Source organism: Marmota marmota, unplaced genomic scaffold (genome assembly GCF_001458135.2).
Source record: "Marmota marmota marmota unplaced genomic scaffold, marMar, whole genome shotgun sequence".
In the NCBI taxonomy this organism is placed as follows: domain Eukaryota; kingdom Metazoa; phylum Chordata; class Mammalia; order Rodentia; family Sciuridae; genus Marmota; species Marmota marmota.
In genome coordinates this window covers 16,003,650-16,027,421 of record NW_026000242.1, presented here as the reverse complement: position 1 = coordinate 16,027,421, position 23,772 = coordinate 16,003,650, and the positions used below count along the sequence as shown (strand labels likewise).

General features: G+C 33.4%; 1 protein-coding gene across 4 annotated transcripts in view; it reads right to left on the bottom strand.

Moving 5' to 3' along the window:
- Alkbh8 (alkB homolog 8, tRNA methyltransferase) overlaps positions 1-23,450 on the bottom strand; it is a 51,447-nt gene extending 27,997 nt beyond the window's left edge. The window contains exons 1-7 of one of the 4 annotated variants that reach the window (XM_048795782.1): positions 23,382-23,450; positions 18,676-18,811; positions 15,646-15,883; positions 12,306-12,437; positions 11,541-11,636; positions 9,102-9,206; positions 7,984-8,054 (exon numbers count right to left, since the gene is read on the bottom strand). In XM_048795782.1, the coding sequence (XP_048651739.1) occupies positions 7,984-8,054; positions 9,102-9,206; positions 11,541-11,636; positions 12,306-12,437; positions 15,646-15,883; positions 18,676-18,811; positions 23,382-23,395 (792 nt within the window). In that variant the 5' untranslated portion in view covers positions 23,396-23,450. The other 3 variants (XM_048795783.1, XM_015489923.2, XM_048795781.1) reach the window with 3 other exon arrangements.
- Positions 23,451-23,772: the final 322 nt, after the last annotated feature.

The following is a 23,772-nucleotide window of genomic DNA, read 5'->3' as shown; positions in this document are numbered from 1 at the left end:
TCCAAAGGCACTCAATTCTCATTGCTACTAAGAAAGAATATGAAAGGCAGAACTTCATTTGATGCTTATGATGTAAAAACTTTCTCAGTTGATCAGGTACTACACACGCATTTAGGACACATATCAAGGAACATGCCTGCAGTGTGCATATGTGAAACAAGCAATATTATATAGGTCAAAAATTTTAAAAATAAAACACTAACACTATAGCACAAATCAGCCAATTCTACCTTTCAAACATAACTCTGCCTTCCAAAAGTCAGTCTCAGCTGCAGAATGAATAAATTATACCATCTTATCCTCTTCAACCCCAATTACAGATGATTTTGAACTTTCTTGTCTAGCTAAGCTCCAGTGTAATATAAAATAAAAACAGAAGACATCTTTTAGCTCAACAGTCTAAATGCAATTGCCAAATGGTACAATGGAGAGCAAAATGCCCACTGCATAATAGAAAAATTAATGTGAAAAATAAAAGATGCTCAAGGAGATACTTTAGATACCATTGCATATTAAATATTATAAATGCTTAGTTTAAATGCCTAAAAGATAATATGCTCATGCTTATGTGTTTACACTGAGACCATTTGCTATGAGCTCTCATTAATTACACTGTGGCTTCATTTGTTTGTGGAAAACGAACCAGCATCCAAAGATGGGGTCTCAAAAATGTCAGTGACAAACCACTTTATATATAAGGCTAAAGAAGTAATGAAACATTTTAGTTTAAAAAATATAAACTTTTAAAATTTTATCCCTATTTACTCATTATAGCTTATCTAGTGTATTATATTCTAGAAGGATTTTTGAATTAATTAATTATAAATACTTAATTTGAAGGAATACAGTGGTGTATCTTTTGGACAGAAGGCTTCCTAAATTCTATTTGTATATTGTATGGACCTTTTTCCTTAAGCAAAATAAATCAACAGATTCATATATACATATAACCAAAAAAAGACATCTAGAGGAACAAAGAACAACAGTCAGGGGTTATCTGTTCCTGAGGCACTAGATTGTTCCCATAAGAAAAAGGTCACTTATAGCATCTACCACATCCCAAGCATAGAACAGGTAGTTGCTGGCAATGATGATGATAGCAATAGCAGCATTGACAGTGATGAAAAAAGCAATAGTAGCTGCTATTATTTGTATTAAATGCTTACCAACTCCCTGTGACAATTAAATGCAAGTATTGTATGCCAACTGCAATATAAGACAGAAAACACAAAAAGGAAGTTATCTCTCCTTAGTCAATTAAAAGTTATTAATATAAGAGATGAGCTAGAACCCAAGTTTCCTGACTTGTTCCATGCTGAATTCAGTTCCAGTAGGAACACACAAGGATCTGAAAATAAAACATACAGGCTTTAACTTTTTCAGTTTCCAGCATTGCATTAGGATATAAATTGAATGATGATTCAAACTGCCATTCGGAGCCTATATTAATTCATTTCTAATCTTTCTCTGAAAGAATAAGTCTGAAATTTCTTGTCTTTGGAATTGGAACTATACCATGTGATATTAACATTTCAGCATTTTCTAACTCCACTGTCCAAAATCTCAGCTAAATAACACAATCATCTATGAGCTTTCTATAAATATACAAAACAGCCTTCATCACAGACATTCTTAATTAGAATAAGCCAAGGTACAAAAAGACAGTCTAGCAAAGGGGAAAAAAAAGAATCAGAGAGACCTCAAATATTTAAATATCAAACACAGGCTATAAAACAAACATGTGTACCATGTTCAAAGATATAAACGCTAAGCTTGAATACTTCATCAGGGAATGGAAATTATAAAAGGAGACACAAAACAAGTATGCTAAAACAGAACAATACCATGAATTAAATTAAGACTTCAATGAATGGGTTTAAGAACAAATTAAACATGTCAAAAGAAAGAATTAGTGATACAGGATATTATCTGGGATGAAGCATGAAGAAATAAAATAAAACATATAAGAATAGGAAAAGTAAAATAAAGAATATAAAGAAAAGGTAAATAAAGAGAGAAAATGGGACAGAGACAATGTCTGAGATTTACAAAACTGATGGACAAAACCAACCCACAGATTCAAGAAGCCAAATAAAAATAAAATAAAAGAATAAAAAAACATATCAAAATTAGCAGAATAAGCAGGCCCATCAAAATAAAACTATAAAAAACAAAAGAAAAAAGAAAAAAAAATTTAAAGCCAAAGTCTTGCCTGCAATCCCAGTGACTTGGGAGGTTAAAGCAGGAGGATTGTAAGTACTAGACTAGTCTCAGTGACTTAGCGAAACCCTGTCTCAAAATAAGAAAATAAAAAGGGCTGAAGGTGTGGTTCAGTGGCAAAGCACCCACCCCTAGGCACCATAAAAAAGAAAAAAAAAAAAAGCTAGTCGGGCACGGTGGCACATGCGTGTAATCCCAGCAGCTCAGGAGGCTGAAGCTGAAGGATCAAGTACAAAGCCAGACTCAGCAATGCTGAAGTATTAAGCAACTCGGTGAGACCTTTCTCTAAATAAAATACAAAATAGGGCTGAGGATGTGGCTCAGTGGTCCAGTGCTCCTGAGTTCAATCCCCTGTACCCCTCCCACCTCCCACCCCCCAAAAAGAAAACAAACTAAAATGTTTTCAGAACATTGGATATTCTGGTCTAACATGGGGGGTGGGAGGTATTAGGGGGATAGGATAAAGACTGAAAATATGTTTGTATCCCTCTTTTTGCTGAAGAAATAAATGCATACAGAAATATATTTTAGAAATATATATATATTCATTCTTTTTGATTATTTTGAGTGTAGTAAAGCTGTCTCATATTAAATAAGTGCAGCTTATTGTATGTTAATTTTACCTCTGTAAAGCTGTTCTACAAAGAAGACATTAGATGCAATAATGCAGTACTTAAGAGTAAAATTTATAGGACTGGGAATGTAGCTCAGTGATAGAGCTTAACACGAATGAGGCCCTGGGTGCAATCCCCAGAAACACACACACACAAACAACAAAAAATAAAATATATGTCAAGAACATTTCCCAGGTTCTGAATTGATCATTAACCAGAGCAGGGAACCCAGAGAGAGCAGAAATTTGTTTTGTTTTATATGAGAGAATGGCAATGGGAGGTAAAAGGCTGAAGACAAAAATAATGAGCTTCATTTAGATAAGTTAAAACTTGGAATCCAGATAAAAAGAGGAGAATGGTGTCCGAGTCTATAAACATTACTTATAAATGCAAATACTTAGGGCTAAATTAAAGGCTGTAGATAAAGTCAGTATGTCTGGAGTTCAGATTGTAATTGTTGTTTTAAGCTGTATATGAAAAGGTCTGTGCTTTTTCCAGTTTGTGCTAAAGATCAGAAAGTAATGAACATTTGTCCATTAAAACAATAAACTCCTAAAAGAGAAGATATTCCTGATAGATAAAACTGATAAGAATTCTCCAGAATGAGAATACTGCTGGGCAAACTATAGCAAGATCAAATTGAAAAGACTAGGAAATCTACCATACCATTTGGCTGGGTATTTCAAGACATTTCACAAAGAATTTATATTCAATTTCCTACTAAGAAGATCATACTGGACTCAACAGCTATTTACTGAAAGCATAAGCCTAGAGAGAAAGCAGACAATATAATGAAAGATGCTGCCTAGTAGTAAGTATTCAGTAGATAGGATCTTCATTACCCGTGTACAGGATTATCCAAACCCACTGAGTTGCAAAAGTCCAAAAAGAAATATTCACTGATAAACCAATCAACTTGTTATAAAATTAATAATGGCCCAAACCATTGTTCAACATCAGCTACTACTTATGCTCACTGTTGTAACCCTTTTGGTCAGCCTTTTAGTGAATGTTGATGTTACAAATATGAGCCAATGCAATGCAAATATGAACAAATTGGAATCACAATTCTTACAAAAGATAGAAGTCTATCTAAGGTTTTGTTTTATATGGAAGAAAACTATAAATATAGAAAACCAGCCTTCATTCCTAACATTCTTAATCAGAGAATCATTTAAATAACATATAAAGCAAGCCTAAGATTTGAAAATCTGACAAAGCCAGGACTTTTACAATGAAGACATCAGTGATGCACAAAGCTTTTAAATGAAATGTGAATATCAGAGATTTAAGACAAACTCTTGGAAAAACTGATAATGACTTCAATAATTGCATTGGGGAAAAAAGGCTCCCTTTATAATTAAGTTGTAAATGACAAACAAAGAAATTTTCTATCAAATTGTCATATTTTATCAGAAAAGCAATACCAAAATAATGCTCATGTGACTTATTCTTTTTTTCTAAATATAAACTTATAGTTGTAACATAATCTAAATATTGTTAAATTTTAAAAGATTTTTAAAGCTATCTTCATAATTTTGTTTCATTTTTACAGATAAGCCAGTCAAAAATTTTCTTTCTTATTTTCAATAAAAGTTTGGTACTATTTTAAATAAATGCACATTATATGATCACTTTCACCTTTGGCTAACCCAATCTTACGGCATTTGTTCTAAAGAGTAACTGCCCAACAAGCGTATTAGTTTACAAGGAGGTTTATGGCAAGGGCATTTCTCAAAACATCTGGCCAACAAAGGCAAGATGCAATTTACAGTAGGACAAACCTACTAAGTAAGGAGTACTTAAATGCAAAAGCCTAATTGATTTCACAGGGTGCATATAATTCTCATATAATTCTCTTGTTGGATATTTCCCCAAGCTAGTCCTTGGGTAGGGGAGCCTGAGTATTTGTAATGCAAAGAATCTACATGGTTCCTTGGAGAAATTACTAAGCTAAGCCTACAAATTGAAACTTTTGGAACTTAGCCTGCATGGTTATATGAGATATTAACTTGCTTTTGTTGTATAATCATTTTATTCAGTTTTTTGTTTTATGGGGGTTTTTTGCTGTTTTTGCAGCTAAAAGCATCCTCATTTATATACATATCATGAAGTTTATGTATGAATATTTGTAATACTTTTGGAGGTACAAAAGCATTAAAGAAAATCACAACTTAGTTGCAGAGGCAAAACATATTTGAAAAAATAAAAACTACTTTGGCTGTTTATAAAATGTTCACACATCTTGTTAGAGATATTGAAGTTCAAGTAGTTAGCTGGTCATGAAAATAAGGCATTTGAGTAAGATTGATATTAAAGTTAAGAATACCTTCTGGGAACATCTTGTGTTGGAGCATTTAAGAATTAAGAGAAATCTTTGTGGAGCACAGTTGTGCACACCTGTAATCCCAGTGACTTGGAAGGCTGAGGTAGGAGAAATGCAAGTTCAAAGTCAGTCTTGGAAGCTTAGTGAGACCCTGTCTCAAAATAAAAAAATAAAAAGGGCTGGGGATATAGCTCAGTGATAGTGCCCCTGGATTCAATCCCTAGTACTACTGAGGGGGGAAATTCAAAAAAGATTTTAGAAATTTCCTGAAAAAGGAAAGAAAATAGTTAAATATAAACAAAAGGATTCTAACCAAAGGAAAATCAATAAACAAAACAGAATTTTTTTAAAAAAAATGTGTAAAAGAGGCCAAAACAATGATGCCACTAACAAAATGGTTACAAAGAAATAGAAACTGGTATAGGCACTATAGTAAATTTCTTAAAACAACTAAGTATGTCAAGGATGACAAAAAAAAGAAATAGAGACAAAGGTGTGGCACCCAGATTCTATGTCTGGAAAAGGATCTAGGGAAGAATTCAAGTAATTACAAAGCATCAAAAAACAAACAAATAACAACAACAACAAAGTAGAACAGCACAGGGCACCAGAGTGAGAAAATGAAAAGAGAAAAAATGAAAGACATCTTTCTTTCTATGACCACTTGAAATCCTACTTCTGGTCATGGGAACATCTTGTTCTAGAAGTGAAGGTTTCAAGTAAAGAACCCTAGAGGACACATACCTTAACAATCCTTTACATGTACAAATTGCTCTGAGTTTGAAGAACATTTGCTCTTACATTAAACTCATTTTATTCCCATCATAATCCTTCAACCAGGAAAGAAATGTAATGAATCCCATCTTACAGTGAAACAAGTTCAAATTTAGGACTCAGTATTATATAGCATGATAAAATGAAATGTTTAATAAACATTTTTTCCTCAATATCATTTACTTACCCTTAAAAGTTCTTTTGAAAGAAAATCTAATAATCCTGTCATAAATTAATATATGCACATCTTCCAACTACTACAAAGATGGCTCTAACAAAAACTCTATCATTCCTGTTGGTGGCTAAAAATTATAGGCTTCTAGAGACAACAAATGAAAATAATGATTGCAGCAGATTTTTAGCTCAACTAAAGGGTAAGATTTCCCTTCTTTATAACTTTTAATGAAAAACTGCTAAATGGGGAGTTTCTCTAGAAGTGAAAAGTAGAAAGCACATTCCTAGCTTTCTCTGCCCCTTCACTCACAACTCTCCAGAAAAGAAGTAACCTCTTGGCTGACCAGTTAGTCTGCAGACAGACTCAACCAGCTCATTCCTTTCCTCTTTTCAGAACCAGCTGGTTAGTAGGATCTAACATAGCTCTTTGACATCCCTGTTATAGGTGTAGCCTCTGTCTCTATGGGGAAGATAGGTGCCAGTGACAAGGTCAGTATGTTTCTCTAATTCAGAGGTGAAGTATTACAAGTCCAATTGGCCATAAATCTACAGTTATGTCCTATTATCACTTTCTTAGTAGCAAAATTAATGCTCTAATTTCCATTCATCTTTGGTCTCATTTTCAACTGATTACACAGCTGGGAAGAAAAAATAAAGATTTTTTTTTTTTAATCAATCTCCTAAAGCTACAAGCAAAGACAAGAGGCAAAAATAAAAATAAATCACAGAGAAGACCTCTTTCTTTTTTCTCCCCATCTTCATTATTTTTGAAAGTCTAAATTAAGAAACCACAAGTGTAGTTGATAAGATGGTTTTGTCATATCAAACAAACAGCCTTAATTCTTTAACCACAGTATCAGCATGATCACAGGAGCTCGGCAAAGATTGTGAAAGCACTGAAGACCTAGTGATGGGCACTAAACTATGGTTTAAAAAAAAAAAAAAGAAAAGAAAAGAAAACTAAAACAAAAACTCAACCAGGTACAAGATCAGATTTTGAAGCAATGTCTAGTTAGGTTAGATACTCCCATATTTTAAAGATTTTTCTAGATTTAAAATTCTAATTTTTTTTCTCTCTAAAATTCTTGCAATTGCGTATATCATTTTAAGTCATGGTTTTGATATCTTCTTTAGCAGTTCAACAAAGTTCAGCTACAGAAACTGTGAATAAACATAAGCCTCTTATTCATCAGGAAAAAATGTGTATAAGACCCTGTTACTGCTCAGAGTTTGGGAAAGGATTTAATCACGTAACATATGTAAAAAAGTTTATCAAAATTCCAGACACATTTTAGTTTTGTCTTTTTTCTAAGGCCTGCAGGTATGGTCTTTTGCCACTAGATGGCAATGCAGCATCAGTAGGTCCAAAGTTGGCCAACCTACCAAGGGAAATCTGGATTTCATTTAACTGCTAAAGTGAAATATGTAAAAATTAAATTTTTCTTAGTATTTGATAAGAAGGATGGTAAAACATTGGATATTTGAAGGGAGAGAATATGATAATTTCATTTTCTCTAAGATTTTTTGTTTGTTTGTTTTACTTTTGTGCAGTACTAGGGATTAAAACCACAGACATTTTACTACTGAGTTACATCTCCAGTCATTTTAAATTCTTATTTTGAGACAGGATCTCACTAAATTGCTGAGTCTGGCCTCAAACTTTCAATCCTCCCATCTCAGCTTCCTGAGTCAGTGGGATTACAGATGCATACCATTATACCTAGTCCTATGAGAAATAAAGTGCTAATGATGCCCTTACTTATCATTTAAAAATCTTAATTCATTTTAATTAAGAATGTGAATAATCTTATAAAAAAGACATTGTTCCAAAGTAAGACACATGCTGAAAGCTAATAAAAATGTTTGAACATTTACCTCTGACCCCAAACTGAGAGAAACAATCTCATCCTCAAAAGCAGAATGTGTGTCAATATGAGGAGGAATTCCTGAGATAAAAAAATATAACATGTCATTTCATTTTTCCTTGTAGGAAATTTAAGATGATTCTAAATGCAGCCTCATGCAATTATGGTGAAAACATTGGTTATCAAAAAGGTACTATAATTTTAGTTAAAGGGAAACAAGGTAATGTAACTAAACAAAATTAAACTTAAAGCTAAACTAAAAATAACTTCATGATAAAGTACCATTAGAATTCTACAATCAAGGATTGGGAGTCAGTGCTTAACTAGGACACTTATCCAAGCCCAGCCCAAGAGGAAGATGTGAAAGATGAATAAGTGTCATTGCTTCCCTTGAATTCTGAATTCCCATGTACTTGGAGAATAAAGGCAATAGCCATGTGTGAAGACTGAGCATATCTAATAATTAAGATAAGGCTTCCTCTACTGATCTATCAATCTGTTAATTGAGTACCTCTTAGTAAAGAAACTAAGAGAATAGTGAAAAGATATAAAACAAGACCTAGTCCCTGTCTGCAAGAAGTTTACAAACCAGTAGAAAGACAGGTTAATAAGCAATAAAAAATACATCAACTATTGCCATTTATAAAACCCTCAAAATTATTTGATTATTTCAAATATCAGATAAAGATGTTGCTAACAAAGGCAAAAAATCTACGACCTAAAGATTTTCCACTAACATGACATCCTACAATTGTCTTCTATATTCTCAAATAGAGAAAGTGGCATTCAACCAATTAACTTTCTTCCCTTCTTTAAATTATTCAGTTCTTTCATTATAGAATACTTCTGTTTTAAGCAGTCACCTCCTTCTCTAAATAAAATGTTGAGAGGCAAAACAAAAAAAAAATCATTAACATCAATTTATATCAGTCTTTTAAGACTTTTTGACTAATGTTCCTCAAGGGGTTGAGGCGTAGATTTGCAAGAAATTAAGATAAACATAAATATTTAATATAAGCAAAGTTAAGAGTTTGAGCTAACTATCAAATACCTTTGATCTTAAAATGTTATATAATCTTCTTAATTCTGAAATATATAACTAAGTATTTTAAAAGAATAAATACTTACCATGCCCAGGTTCATACTGATTTACAGTCAACTGATCAGGTTTATGCTTAATGTAACCTTTCTTCAACCATTTCTCCAAAATGCTATCACAAATGTCAGGAAGACCTGAAATCAGCAATCATAAAGGCAAAACGTATTAAAATAATTACTTTGCATGTTTCACCCAAGAATAAAAAAGTCGCTCTGATATAAATCAAACAGATTTAATGTAGCAGTCAGATCTATTAATAAAACAATGAGCTTACAAACAAAACCTCTTAAGAATCTATGTATGTCATTAATTTTATCAAATAAAAAGTCTAAAAGAATAATTTCACTAACAACAATTTGGGTATTTTATAAAATAATAACAAAATAATAAAACTTAGTATGTATTGATTATTCCTTATCTAAAATGTTTGGTACTAGAAATGTTTCAGATTCTGGAATTTTTTCAGATTTTGGAATATTTGCATATAATACACAACAGATATTTCAGAGATGGACCTAAATTTAAACAAAATTCACTCAAGTTTCATATATGCATCTTATTTACATAGTCTGAAGGTAATTTCATATAATATTTTTAGTTTGCCTAAGTAGTTTTTCTGTTTGTTTGGAGTTTGGGGTTTTTGTTTTGTTTTGTTTTGTTTTGTTTTTTTGGTACTGGGAATTGAAGCCAGAGATGCTTAACCACTGAGCCATAACCCCAGCCTTTACACACACATACACATACACACACACACACATATTTTTTTCTTTTTTAGAGACAGGGTCTTGCTGAGTTCCTTAGGGCTTCGCTAAGTTGCTGAGGCTGGTTTTGAACCCGTGATCCTCCTGCCTCAGCCTCCTGAACCTCTGGGATTACAGGCATGCACCACGTGCCCAGCGCCTACGTTCTGACTAACCTGTCACATGAACTCATATGGGTAATGCATATGGCATCACATCAGTATTCAAAACTTTTCAGATTTTGGAGAATTTTGGATTTTCTAATTAGGAATAATCAACCTGTACATTATATATTAGAATTAACCTGTTCGTTTTCTTTTTTGTTATGTTAAGTATTATATTTATTTTGTATATTTTTAAATTATTGTCTTTAAAATACCACATTTTTCAAAGTGATAGGAATCATAGGAGTCATAAGTGTTAGTTCATGGGAGTCATAAATGTTATTTCACAATGAATGAAAAGCCTTAAATAATATCAAGGACATAAAAGCAACCCATATTTAAAAACTGGTAAGGAATATGAAAAATATTCATAAAAAAGGATATACTAATGCTTAACCTCATTACTAATTAGGAAATTAAAAATTTTAAAGTTTTATAACATCACATGTAAGAAAGTGTGAAAGGAAAATGGTGCACACTTGGGGAGAATATGTTGGCACAGCTGTTTTGAGGAACAATTTGTATCTTGTAACAATGTCAAATGAGCATTAATGTTTACTTAATAATTCTATTTCTTGGCAGTCTCTCTTGAGAACACATTTACATTGTACTTAAGGAAGCACACACAAAGATATTCACTATAGCACTATATGCTAAATGCTTATCAATAGAAAACTAACTGAATAAGCTATTATGGAACTTTCAGTAAAATGAAAAACTACATAAGATATTTAAGATATATCATGAAGGAAAATGAACATGTTGGAGGGATGCATGTAAAATATGAATATACAATTTATACAATATAATACTACATATATTAAACTACATATTTTAGTAGGTATATATTTGGATGTACACTTATCTTTTAAAGGATTAGAAGAATACATGCTAAACTTGTAATATCACAAACTTCTTAAAAGAAAGAAGTATGGGAAAAGTAGTTTTAGTTTTATTTGTATGTTCAAATTTTTTTACAACAAAATATTACCATTGTGTCCATGTACAAATATACCACAATAAATCCTGCCTATATACATAATTATAATGCACTTATTTTTAAAATATAATAATAAGGCTGGGGTTGTGGCTCAGAGGAAGAGTGCTCGCCTAGCATGCATGAGGCACTGGGTTCAATCCTCAGCACCACATAAAATAAAATAAAGGTATTATGTCCTCCTGTAACTAAAAAATAAATGTTTAAAATATATATATGTGTATATATAATAATAATTATAGAAGGGAAATCAGTAGAGTAGAGCAAATGGATGAGGGAGAAGGGAAGGGAATAGGAAAGTTCTGGGGAGTAAGATTGATCAAACTGTTGTATACACATATGAATATGGCATAATGAATCCCACTATAATGTATAATTATAATATACCAATAAGAAATACAGTAAGAAGCTAAAAATATAAAAATAATACCATTTATCTAATTAAAAGGCTTTAATAAATACATCAAAAGTTTACCTACAAATAAAACATACACTTTAAGCTATGACAAACTTCAAATATACAAGTCTTTTTTTCTAAACTCATATTTATTATTAACAATTACTTACCCCCCGGTAATGGCTTATCTTTATCTACATTATTGTTCTCATAGTGGAATTCATAACCAAAATGCTTTACTCTTCTGTGTTTTAAGGATTTCTGAACTGTGTGAAGAAAAGAAAGAAAACTATTTAGGAGAAAAAAAAAATGCAATCCTTCATATATTTCAGTCAACATTATGAGTATGGATTTGTTTAGAATGATAACTTCGGTTGACTGCTAAATTACTGTATTTGATAACATTAACTATTCTTTTCATATCCACTGTTCTTTCAAGTCTAAAACTGTAACAAACACATAAAGAGATTCACCTAATCACTGTGAAAGATATAAACATGCACACTGCCACTCACAAGACTGCTAACGATCTGGAAAGTCAGAGTAACTCTAATTTGCAAATAACACCAGGAGGCTTTGGCTACACTACAGTGGTATGGTACTGCATTGCTGATTCCTCAGAGGAAATCTGCTTTAGGGTAGAAAGGAGCAAATAAGATAATATATGTGAAAAGACTTAAAATGTTAGCTGTATAAATGCTAACTAATAAATATTCATCAGTTTGGAGTTTAAAATTGATAGCTATATAAATGTTATCTACTATTAATGTTCCTAAGAATTATTGGTATGACTTGCCTAACACTGGATACAAGCTACTCTCAATGAACTTGAGGAAATATTAAAGTTTTAATAAACCAAAGCAGGGAGGGAAGGAAGAGTAGTGACAGACATTTTGCAGAACTTTTAAACATGATATTCGGAAAGTTTTATTTACAATTTTGATTGTCTGTATCTTCTGTCCAAATAATACTTTCCAAAAGCATTTTCTCATCCTCAGACGAAATAATTTCTTCTACTACCATGAGGCCTGGAGGTAAAGGTTGAAGCCCCATCTCCTTCCATTGTGCTAGGGGAAATCAAATTAAAATAGTTACATATAAAACAGAAAAATTTTATATACAGATAATTCTGCCCAATAGTCATTTATCAACTCAGAAAATTCGCATTTTTATAAATAAGAATGCTAAAAGGCACACAACATATTGAAATTATAGGTAGGCTTGGTAGCGCATGCCTGTAATCCCAATGGATCAGGCTGAGACAGGAGGATCACAAGTTCAAAGCCAGCCTCAGCAAAAGTGAGGCACTAAGCAACTCAGTGAAACCCTCTAAATAAAATACAAAATAGGGCTGGAGATGTGGCTCGGTGGTCGAGTTCCTATGAGTTTAATCCCTAGTTCCACAAGCCCCCCATCCCCCCCCAAAAAAAGAAATTACAAAAACAAGGACCAAGATCAAAATTATGGCATATTTTATTCATCCAATTCCCTTCAGCAAATAGAACAGTACTAAGTATACTGCTTGATCATAATTCACTTTTTAATCATCACTAAAAGACAAAGTTTCTCACAATATTCACAGTATATACCTCTACAACAAGGTCAAGATTAGCTTTGAATATTAATTCAAGAATTTAATTGCCCATTTTTACTCTTCAATCTCTTCATACTAGATGTGGTCAAGTAATAGAAAAATGTAAACTAGCAAAGAGCTTTCTAAAGAAATTTAAAAATCACGTAAGAAGAATTATTTAATACATATTAAAATAAATTTAAGTTTCTATGTCCTTCAAAGTTTTAGATAGGTACAGAAGGAAAGTGAAAAAATTTTCTACCAGATTAAGGGAATACATATATTAATATCTACTATTAGGGATCCAATTGTTCGCATTACAGAAATGATTTCTAAAGATTTTCAGCTAGGCAAATCTATCTTAGAATTATTTAATATAAAAATTTACAAAAATAATAAGTACCCACTAGATTTTGTTAATAGCACTTTGTAAATATAAATAGTAAATCACTTGATAAGTATAGACCAAGTGCCTACTATATGCCAGAAATTATATTATTTATTCAAATTTTGTTAAGAAAAGCTTTGGGAAGAATTCCTTAAAGACAGATAATTCATAGTACAATTAAGTTATATTTAGTTTCCTAAACATCCTCCTGTTTACAAAAAAAATTAAAAATATCTCTTGTATTCTATTGTGTGACAATAATTTTGCAAAAAAAAATTAAAATTAAGCTCTTATATTTGCTCTTCAGGAGATATAAAAAAAGTATCAAAACATTTGTAACCAGGCACATTGTCACATGCCTATAATCTCAATGGCTCAAGAGGCTAAGGCAGGAGGATCAAAAGTTCAAAGCCAGCCTCAGCAACTTAGTGAGGTCCTAAGCAACTTAGCAAGATCCTATCTCTAAATAAAATATAAAAAGGGTTAGGGATATGGCTCAGTGGTTAAGTGCCCCCAGGTTCAATCCCTGATACCAAATAAATAAAAAATAAATAAATAATAAAAAATTCTTATTTCAATTAAAAATTATTTCCAAGGTTATAAATGTGATTGCTACAGTCTTAGAAGTATACCTGGATATAATGCTAATGAAGGATTTCATATAAAGAATACTCCAAGCTCACTTTGTACAATTCCTTTCTGAACGTCCTATATACTAAATGGAGTGAGGCAGAGGAGGCAATCTAAGGACAATACTTCCTGATTACTAGCTACTCCTTCACCATTCAGTTTTCAAAAACTGATCAGAAACAAAGTACAAGAATAATCTAGTTTTTAAAATCTGTGAAGTCTAAGTCAGATTTAAAATTAAACACAGCGACACTGAGAAGTATAATTTCTACATATATATTTAAAAAGAGTCTTTAAAAGTTTTCCCTTTAAGTCTCATTTTACAAAAACATAAATTTGATCATATTTTACCCAGTTACCTACCCTCAGGATATCTAAACATCTCTTTTATTGCTAAATAAATAAAAAATGGATATAAAATTAGATATCTGAATTACAGTTCATCTCAATACATCTCATATCTATGGGTAGAGGTAAAAAGGTGTAACACTCCCTATAGCAATTGTACAAATAAGTCTATAAAGCTATTACTTAAATTATTCAGTTCCTCTATTGCACTATCCACAACTATTGTATGGACAGTACAGAAATGAAAGTATTCACAAACACAGAAAGTCCATTGAATAACACCCTATAAAGTTTTGGGGATTTCTGCTCGCTCTTCAAAAAAGATGAAGATTGACATATATCACTTGGATCACAGTTGATTCTTAAGTGATTAATTCAAAGCTTCCGGGTACATACTGTGAAATAAACTGATCCGAATCCTCAATATTAAACTCTGAAAAGTAAAATTAGGTAGCAAAGTTCTAAATTAAGTAACAGGCATAATGTATTGTTTGCTGGCTGTAGTGGCACACATCTGTAATCCCAGCTACTTAGGAGGCTGAGGCAGGAGGATTGCAAGTTCAAGGCCAGCCTGGGTAACTAAATAAGGCTGTGTCTCAAAATAAAACAAAAAGGGCCGGGGATGTAGATCAAGGATAGAGTGTTTGGCTAGCACTTGCTAGGCACTGGGTTTATTTCCCAGTACTATAATGAATAAACAAATTAATTAATTAATCATTAGTTAGTGAGACCTCCTGAAGGGCAGACCATGTATTATTCACCACTATATCCTTTAACTACTAGCCCCAAGTCTGGCACAAATAGGTGCTTAAAGAATATATGTCAGAGGACTACTTTACCAATGGCCTTTTGTTTCACAGTAACTGAACTCCCATCCAACTTATGCCCATGAAAAGAAAACTCACAAAAGCTTCCCAGATGGTGTATCATAATGCATTCTACTGTCATGTATAACTAATTAAAACAAATAAAAAAGAAAAAATTTGAAATAAAAAATAACTTATAAGATGATAATTATGTCATATGATTATATGTAAATATAATATGTAAGTATATACACAAGTATACATTACTTGGAATGATTATGATTATCATGATTAAAGTAATAATTACAAACAGGATGAAAAGCATTGTCTTTTAGCATGCTATATGTTTTCTCACTGCAGCAACACTAAAATCACAAAATCAATTCCTATTGTACTCTTGCATAGTTAAACATGAATACAGGATAACCTTAAATTTTATTGATGTTAAATATTTTTTTTAAAAAAAGAAAACTTACAAAGGCAAGAACCATTATTTAAAAAAAAACTATATAATACCTTTATGATAATACCTTTTTCCACAAAATTCAAGTACAGAATAATCTTTTGTCCTAAATCATCCACTATTTCTTTTCCATTGAGGGTAACATAGGCTTTTCTGGATTCTTCTGTAGTTGTGTATCTTACAAATGAATAGGGCTTGTTAGGTGGCATTAAGAGAGCTTCCACAAGTCCACATTTCTCTAAAACTGGGAGCAGTTGCTTCCTACTCACACTATTACCCAAACCACCATTGGCAACAACCAGGCTCTTTAAAAAAAAAAAAGAAAGAAACATGATCAATTGATATCAACTTGTTTGTTTTAAAATAAAGTTATTTTAAAATAATTTTCAACAAAGATGTAATTAAAAAGAAATTTTTTGTGGTAATTACTTGTTAATTTCATTCAAAGTATGTAAACCAATTTACTAAATATCTGAAGAATAAAAAGAATTCCTATGTTGTAAATAACATTTGTTTTTATTTTATTTATTTTTTATTTTTTTTAAACATTTGTTTTTAAATAGCCAATTTCTGTAAAATATTCATTTCTTAATAACTATAAATGCAAATTAAAAATGACTTTTTATCATTTAAAAACAAATTTAGCATAATTAAAGGGAAGAAAAGAGGAAGAATGGGAAGAAACAAGCAGTTTTATGATACTTGCTTTTTTCCAGAGAATGAACGTTCTATATTCTTGTTATCTACCTAATCCTGATTAACATAATCTTTACAAGAAGTATATTTATTTGAGTAATATGAGCCTTTTAGAGGAAGAAACTGAAAATCAGAACAATTAGATTAAGGTGGTGATTAGGAGGAGCTGGTTCCAAACCTATTTCTACTAGTTTTACAGAATCCACACTTTTAATACAACTATTATAAAATGGTTACTAAAAACTAAAAGTAATGGTATTAGCTCAAAGAAAAATCAATTATAGGTTCTATTGAGCATAAAATATGAACATTTCCCTAAGGAAATTAATTAGTCTAAGTAATTTAGTCAATTTGCAGTTAAAATTGTTTCCTTTGTAAGTTTTGTGCTTCTTGTCATCTACAGTCCTACACTAAGCTTTATTCAAGAGGTTTTGGGTTGGAGAGTCCTCCTATCTTCATTCTGATGTTTATAGCCTTGTGTCCTTATATCTCTATACTTAAAAACCATTCTACACAATATTAAGAGCTCGATTTATGACCTATGATTTCTAAAAATGTTACAGTATAACAAAAGTAAACCATGAATGGTCTCCTCTCATTCACTTTATCGTTTTATACCAGGTGTTGGTAAAATTCTAAAGAGACTCAGATAATAAATATTTTAAGAGTTTGAAAGCCACATAAGTTTCTGTAATATAGTCCTGGCTTTATTTATTTATTTATTTATTTTTTGGTTGTAGATGGACACAATACCTTTATTTTGTTTATTTTTTTATGTGGTGCTGAGGACTGAACCCAGTGCCTCACACATGCTAGTTGAGTACTCTACTACTGAGCCACAACTCCAGCCCCCTGGTTTTATTTTTTAACAAGCCCATAAAATGTAAAATCCATTCTTAACTCATAAGCCTGATTTGCTCTTAGGACAATTGTTTGATGACACCCTAATTTATTCCAAGTTTAAGATTAGGTATTAGTTTTGTTATACAAAATGAAAGTTATCTATAACCTTGCTTAAAAAGGATGTGAAAGAATTACCATTAATTGGATAAGAAGAAAAGTGAAACTATTTTGTCATAGAGTATCCAATACTTTATATGCATACAAGTATACACATATACATAGTAAACAAATCCAGTACTACAATACTATATTAAAGGACAGAAAATTTATTTTCAGATGGCAATTTATTTGCCCTGGACCTCAGTCAATGAGCATTGTCTTTTGATTAAAATGCCAAAATAATTTGCTTATATGTAGTCACATATAATCACAAAAACATTTCCATATCCCTAACTCTGAGAGACAGAGTGGGTTAAGTTTTGTTTTTTTTCCTATTCCCACACATGCAATACAACCTAATAGAAAATATTTCTATGATTTCTAGCCATCAAAAACTGTGAGGATTTCTCCCCAGCAGCAACCAGTATATTTTGCAGCAGATTCTCCAGGAGAAACTAGTTAAAGTGTCCTCTAATTCTGTTTAATTCTGACACTATCAGATCCCACAGGTTGAGAAGTCAGTCCCACAAGATTGCCTTCAAGTTCAGATGCCACAGCAAACAGTATGTTGTCTCCTATATTTCTGACAGTATGGTTGTAAACGGTTCCCAGGACTCCCTCTTCAGGTTCAATTAATTTATTAGAGAAGCCCACAGAGCTCAGGCAAACACTCTACTTACATGCACCCACTTATTATAAAGAGTACTACAAAGGACAGAGATGAACAGACAGATGGAAAATATACACAGGGTAAAGTTGTGGAAAGGGAAGAGAGAATCAGTCCCTCTCTGCTACATCACCCTCCAGGAACCACTACCTGTTCCACTATCCAGAAATTCCTCTGAACTCTGTCCTTTTGGGTTTTTATGGAAGCTTCATTATGTAGGCAAATAATGAAAAAGTTTTATAAATAAGGTCTAGTAAATGAAAAAAGATTTACTGTATATTATCAAAATACTTTATAACACAGGTAAGGTTGAGAACAGAAGAAAGATTGTATTAGGATACAGAAGATCTGGCTTACAAGATCAACCACTTACTAGTTTACATCAATGGATATATCATAATCTCTCAAAACTTTATGGTTTTCTCAGCTATTTCATAAGGACTTTTAGGAAATTAAATATGATAATGAATATGTTTGTTTTATCAACTGAAAAGACTTGTATATTGTTATCATTAATATAAACCCACAACTTATTCTAGTGCAAAGAATAGTTACTGATTAGCAAACCTTTTGGGTTATGCTATGGCCCAAAATATAAAGTTAGGCCCTATCATATGTATATTTAATGTGGAGATAACACACAACTACAGTCTTGAGCAATTAACAATATAAATAAAACATATTTACATACCAATATATGTACATTCAAATAATAATAATATTTTAGATCACCTGAGTGGCATAGGATACTGCCTCGATGCCTTCATGTCTCAGCAAAGTATTCCTGGCTTTAATCTGTTTCCTTAAGAATTTCTTCTCAGTTTTACTGAGTTTGATATTACTTTGATGGTTGGTGTCCATAGCAACACTATTAAAAAAAAAGTAGTAAAAAATGTCAACCTTAAGATTCCCTAAAGGAACAATTATAATAATGTTATTCATGTCCTATAATTTATAAAAATATTTACATGACAATTTTTTAAAAATTCTTTATTTACCTTTCACCAATCCAAAGAAATGAGAACAAACAGACATGGGAAATAAAGGAATATCTAAGAAGGTAGCAAGATAGGAACATCTAATAACATTTCTGAGGGTTCTAAGAAATGTTTCAATGCTTTAGTCCATTAAGCACACAGTTCTACCCATAGGTGATGAATGCCATTACTATAAAGTCCTATATAACACTGGCATAGATAAATTCCACTATCACAATGTAAGACATGGAGGAGGAGGAGGAAGAAGAGGGGTAAGAGGAGCAATAGAGGGAAGAACCATACAAAAAATTCACAGAAGAACATAAAATAAATACAATTCTACTTATAATAAAGTTCAAAATCCAAAAGCAAGCCATTACTGTTTAGATATTAAATATATATAACAAAGTTAAAATAAAAGCAATAAACTGATAAACACAAAATTTAGGAGAGAGGTTATATCTGTGGGAAAGGGAAAGAAAACTGATGAGAGTGTCACATGGAAGCATCATAGGTATTTCTCAAGCCAGAAAACAGGTACAGGTGTTTGTACTACTATTTTAAAAGCTGTACATCTTATATATTTTATAGCTATAATTTTAAATAATAGAAATAAGAACCTCATAAAACTATTCATTTTGTTGAAATACATCAATCATCAAACGCATCAATCATCAAATTTGGGAGTTATTAAGTACACCCAAAGAGGCTTTTATAATCATTCAAAATCAGCACCCTACACCATGCTTTATCACAATAGCCAATTTTATTTTGTTCACAGAATTTAACATAATTGATGATTCACCCGTTAGCTTAACTCCCCCATCATGATGTAAACCCCAAGAGAGCAGGAATGCCAACACACAGTAGGTGCCCAGTGAATACTGTTGAAGGTCTAAATATTAAATTTACGAATACACATATTCCTATGTCTCACCCTGCAGCATACAACTATAATACATACCATGTGCTTTCAAAAAGTTTAAGTTCGACAAGGCAAATACTAAACAATGAAATCATATGACACATCTGTAAGTGCTAATGGTACAGTCCTTAAGTGTGACATGAATTAGATCCAAAAACATAAGATCAGTGTTAACTGAAGTTGGGAAAACTTCAAACCAGAAAGGGTTCCATTCTCAGTACTGGAGGATAAGAACATTATAGAGTCACATGAAGAAGAAAATATTTAGTGAGGTGGTAAAGAACAGAAACTAAAACAGAAAAGAGTATGTCTGGCAAAGACAGTGTGATATAGGCATAATGTTTTTTGAGCAGAGATGTTTGCTGACCCTCTAGTTCCGCTCTGCACACTTCAAAATTTAGGGGGTTAAGTAAAATTATATTTAAAAATGGCTAACAGTAGAAACTCTCATTAGTAGTCTTTAAGTATACAATAAAAAAAAACACCAAGTTTGTTGAAATGTCAGCTCTCCAGCTTCCTAGTACACAGGGCACGTGTGATAGGAAGGAAAACCAGTAAGACAGGCTGGTTAGACAGCATACTAGGGAGACGAGAGATGAGAAAATATGTAATAACCCAGCTTGGCAAGTAGAAATGTTGGCCTGGTCTACAATGGAGGTACAGAAAGAAAGGAAATGAGGAGAGGGGAAAGAGGAAGGGTAAAAATCTTTTCAGGTAGAATCAATACACCTTGATTGCCACTCAGATGTGAGGAAGAAAGGAATAAAAGATCGCATACTAATAGGACACAGACTGACTGATTGAGAGACTAGTGATATCATTTCAAAACTGCAAAGTCAAGAGGAAGGTTGGGAAGGGCCACTTGAGGAGGAAAGTAATGAGTCAGATTTAGGATATGATATGTTTAAGGCATTGGTGAGAAACAGTCTCAATGTCTGCATAGCAGTTGACAATACTAAGTAGCTCCTAAGAAGACCACTAAGGTTAGACAACCTGAGGAGTAATCATTAGAGAGGAAGAGAATAAATGACTGGATATTTGTAACATTGCTCAAATTATTTGTTCTAATATCTGTCCCCTTCCACTAGACTATGAGCTCTTTGAGGAATTAAGTCATATTTTCCCTAGTTACCCTAGACCCTTCTTCAGTGCAGTGTTTAGGAGTCCAACTAGCTGAATGATCCTGACTGAATTAGTTACATATACCTGTGCTTCAGTTTCCGTAAATATGAATAAGGATAATAACAGTAGTGCCTCTCACAACTTTTTTAGGATTAAATTTATCTGTTACTACATTACTGTTAATTTTCTTTCGAGCCATATCAGAATGGTTTAACAAAACAAAGAACAGTTGAGGGCTTTCAAAAGACTATTTTATAGTCATTCCATTCTAAATTCTCCATCTTTCTAAGAGCAACTTTGTAGTATGTCATGGAAAACAAATAGTGAGTATACTACAAATTTTTTTCTTGATGTTTCACATAAGCTAAGAATGGAAGAAATGAAAAAGAAAAGATGCTGAATACATTTTTTTTTTTTTTTAAGTTTGCCACTAAGAGTCCAACACCAGCAGATGGAGCCTCATACCACATTTTGGTCATCCCTTCTATTTTCTCCCTCCCTCAATCATGCTGTATTTTTGCATGTAAAGAAAGACAAATCCAGATAGCCTTTGAAGCTGGTCCCCCACTTCCATTCCTGTGGCTTGGCAATGCAATGGCCCAGCAGACCTGTCAATTCAACAATAACAGGATGTCAGCTGTTGAAGCATAAAGGTACCTCCTTTTCATCAAGGCCACTTCCCTAGCCAGGGAGTTTTCCATTATTGCACAGATTCTCGGTTGCACCTTGGCATATTATAGGAGTAAAGTCACTATTTAGTAGGATTCTAGCCATGCTGGGCCCAGTTGAGCCTCCCCAGCCTGAGGATATTCTCTGTAAGATAAAAGAGCCTAAAGAATATGCATGCTTTGCAACTTGCTTGCTAGGTAGTTTAACCCTCAATATACCCTACTGAATACCACCCCAAGTGGCAATTGTAGTATCTATGTCCATGCCCTTCTTAAACAATACAGAGCTTATTTTGAACAAAGTAGTAGAGGCAAAACAAATGTTCCTGTGCTTGTGTAGACCTGCATTAATAACAATGAGTAGGGCCTGGGGTTGTAGCTCATTGGTAGAGCTCTTTCCCTACATATGTGAGGCACTGGGTTCTATCCTCAGGACCACAAAAAATAAACAAAATAAAGGTATTATGTCCATTTACAACAACAACAAAAATTTTTAAATAACAATAAGTAGAAAGACCCTAAATTCCTATCAAATGAGGCCTGATTTTAAAGATAGCACAGGTACACAGAGTATACATGTAAATCTTTAGAACACACAAGAAACTGGTGACATGGGTTGTCTCCAGGAATGGAAAATGGTAAGATGAATCCAGAAATGAGAATTTTCCTCTTTCATGACTTGAATTTAGTAGCTATTCAAATGCATTTCCTATTTGAAAATAAAGATCTTAAACAACTAGGAAAAATTCCCCTATCACTTATCATATTGTCCCTTTTTAACCCTTTGAATACTCAAAAGTACCTTAGAAGTACTCAAGTACTTTCTAAATGTCTGTGTGTTCATTATTGTGTTTATTCTTTCTCCTACAACTTAATGGAATGTCTACTCTGTAAGGTAAGGATTTTGTCTGTCACCATGTAGCACTCAACACCTAAACAAGATCTAATACCCAGTAGCTACTCATTAAACTTTTCAAAAAATAACTAAATAGAAATTGCCATCTCTAAACCTCTCCTCTCCCAGAATTCTGATTTTGGTGGCCTTCTTCAACGTTTTCATTAGCACAGTGTATACCTGGAGTCCTCACATTGTATTATAATTACCTGTTTGTGTGTTGGGCTCTCAGAAGGCTGTCATCTACTTAAGGGAACAGACTGGATGCCTGGCATTCGGCTAGCAATAAATGTCCAATGAAATAGATCAAAACCACAGGGTGACACCACCACACGCAAGGGGCACAGGGGTTGCTAAACAAAAGCATAGGAAGACAGCTCCGTGGGAAATCAGGCCATCAACAAGCTCTCTGCTTCACTGAGTGGACACTGGTCAGAAAAGCCCTAGAAGAGCCATACTAACATGCCCTAGGTGACAAGTGCGTGCCCGGCCCCCAAAACAGAGTGACACAGGCACCACGTGAGCAATCGTACCAAACACAAACACGTGCACCTTCAACCTTAAGTGGATACCCAACGCACAGACACAGTACAGCCCACAAACTACAAGCAGAGAGCCGCCTAGATCTTCCTTCTTTCGAGCTTTCAGCCCCAGGCCAGCGACCTAACAAAGAACGAAAAAGTCCGACAAGAGAAAATGAAGACATGCAGCCCTTCGTGCCCGCCAGCAAGAAGTGCCCCACACCTCCGCCTCTGCTCAGGCCGGGTTCTCGCTACTCTGCTGCTCTCTCCCTCGCCAGCTTTTCCACCTAGCCCCAGAGAGCCGTAAGAGGCCTTCGCACACCACTGTACCTGGGCGCGGCCATGTTGGAGAACACGACACTACATTTCCCATGAGCCAGCGGTGCGCGAACAGCGCTCCCACAATCCCCCTCGCTCCCAAAGCCCCAGGGAGCGTTGACCCAGACGTCTTTGTTTGTCAGCCGCTGACCCTAACAGTGAAGATTTGGTTCTTTTTCGGATGAATAGTTGTGGTTGGACGTGCCGCTTATTTTTATGGGTCCCTTCCCAAAAGGACAAGGTCACACGGTCGTGTCCTTCTACTCCATCAATAATAGCCTCCCTCAGCTTGGGCTCTTTGTGCTACTTTAGTCCTGAATCTTATTAGAGGTTTGAGAGGATCTTGGGGTATGAAAGATGGCATCACGTGGGCGGGGGTGACATTGCATGAAAGCTCCAGGGG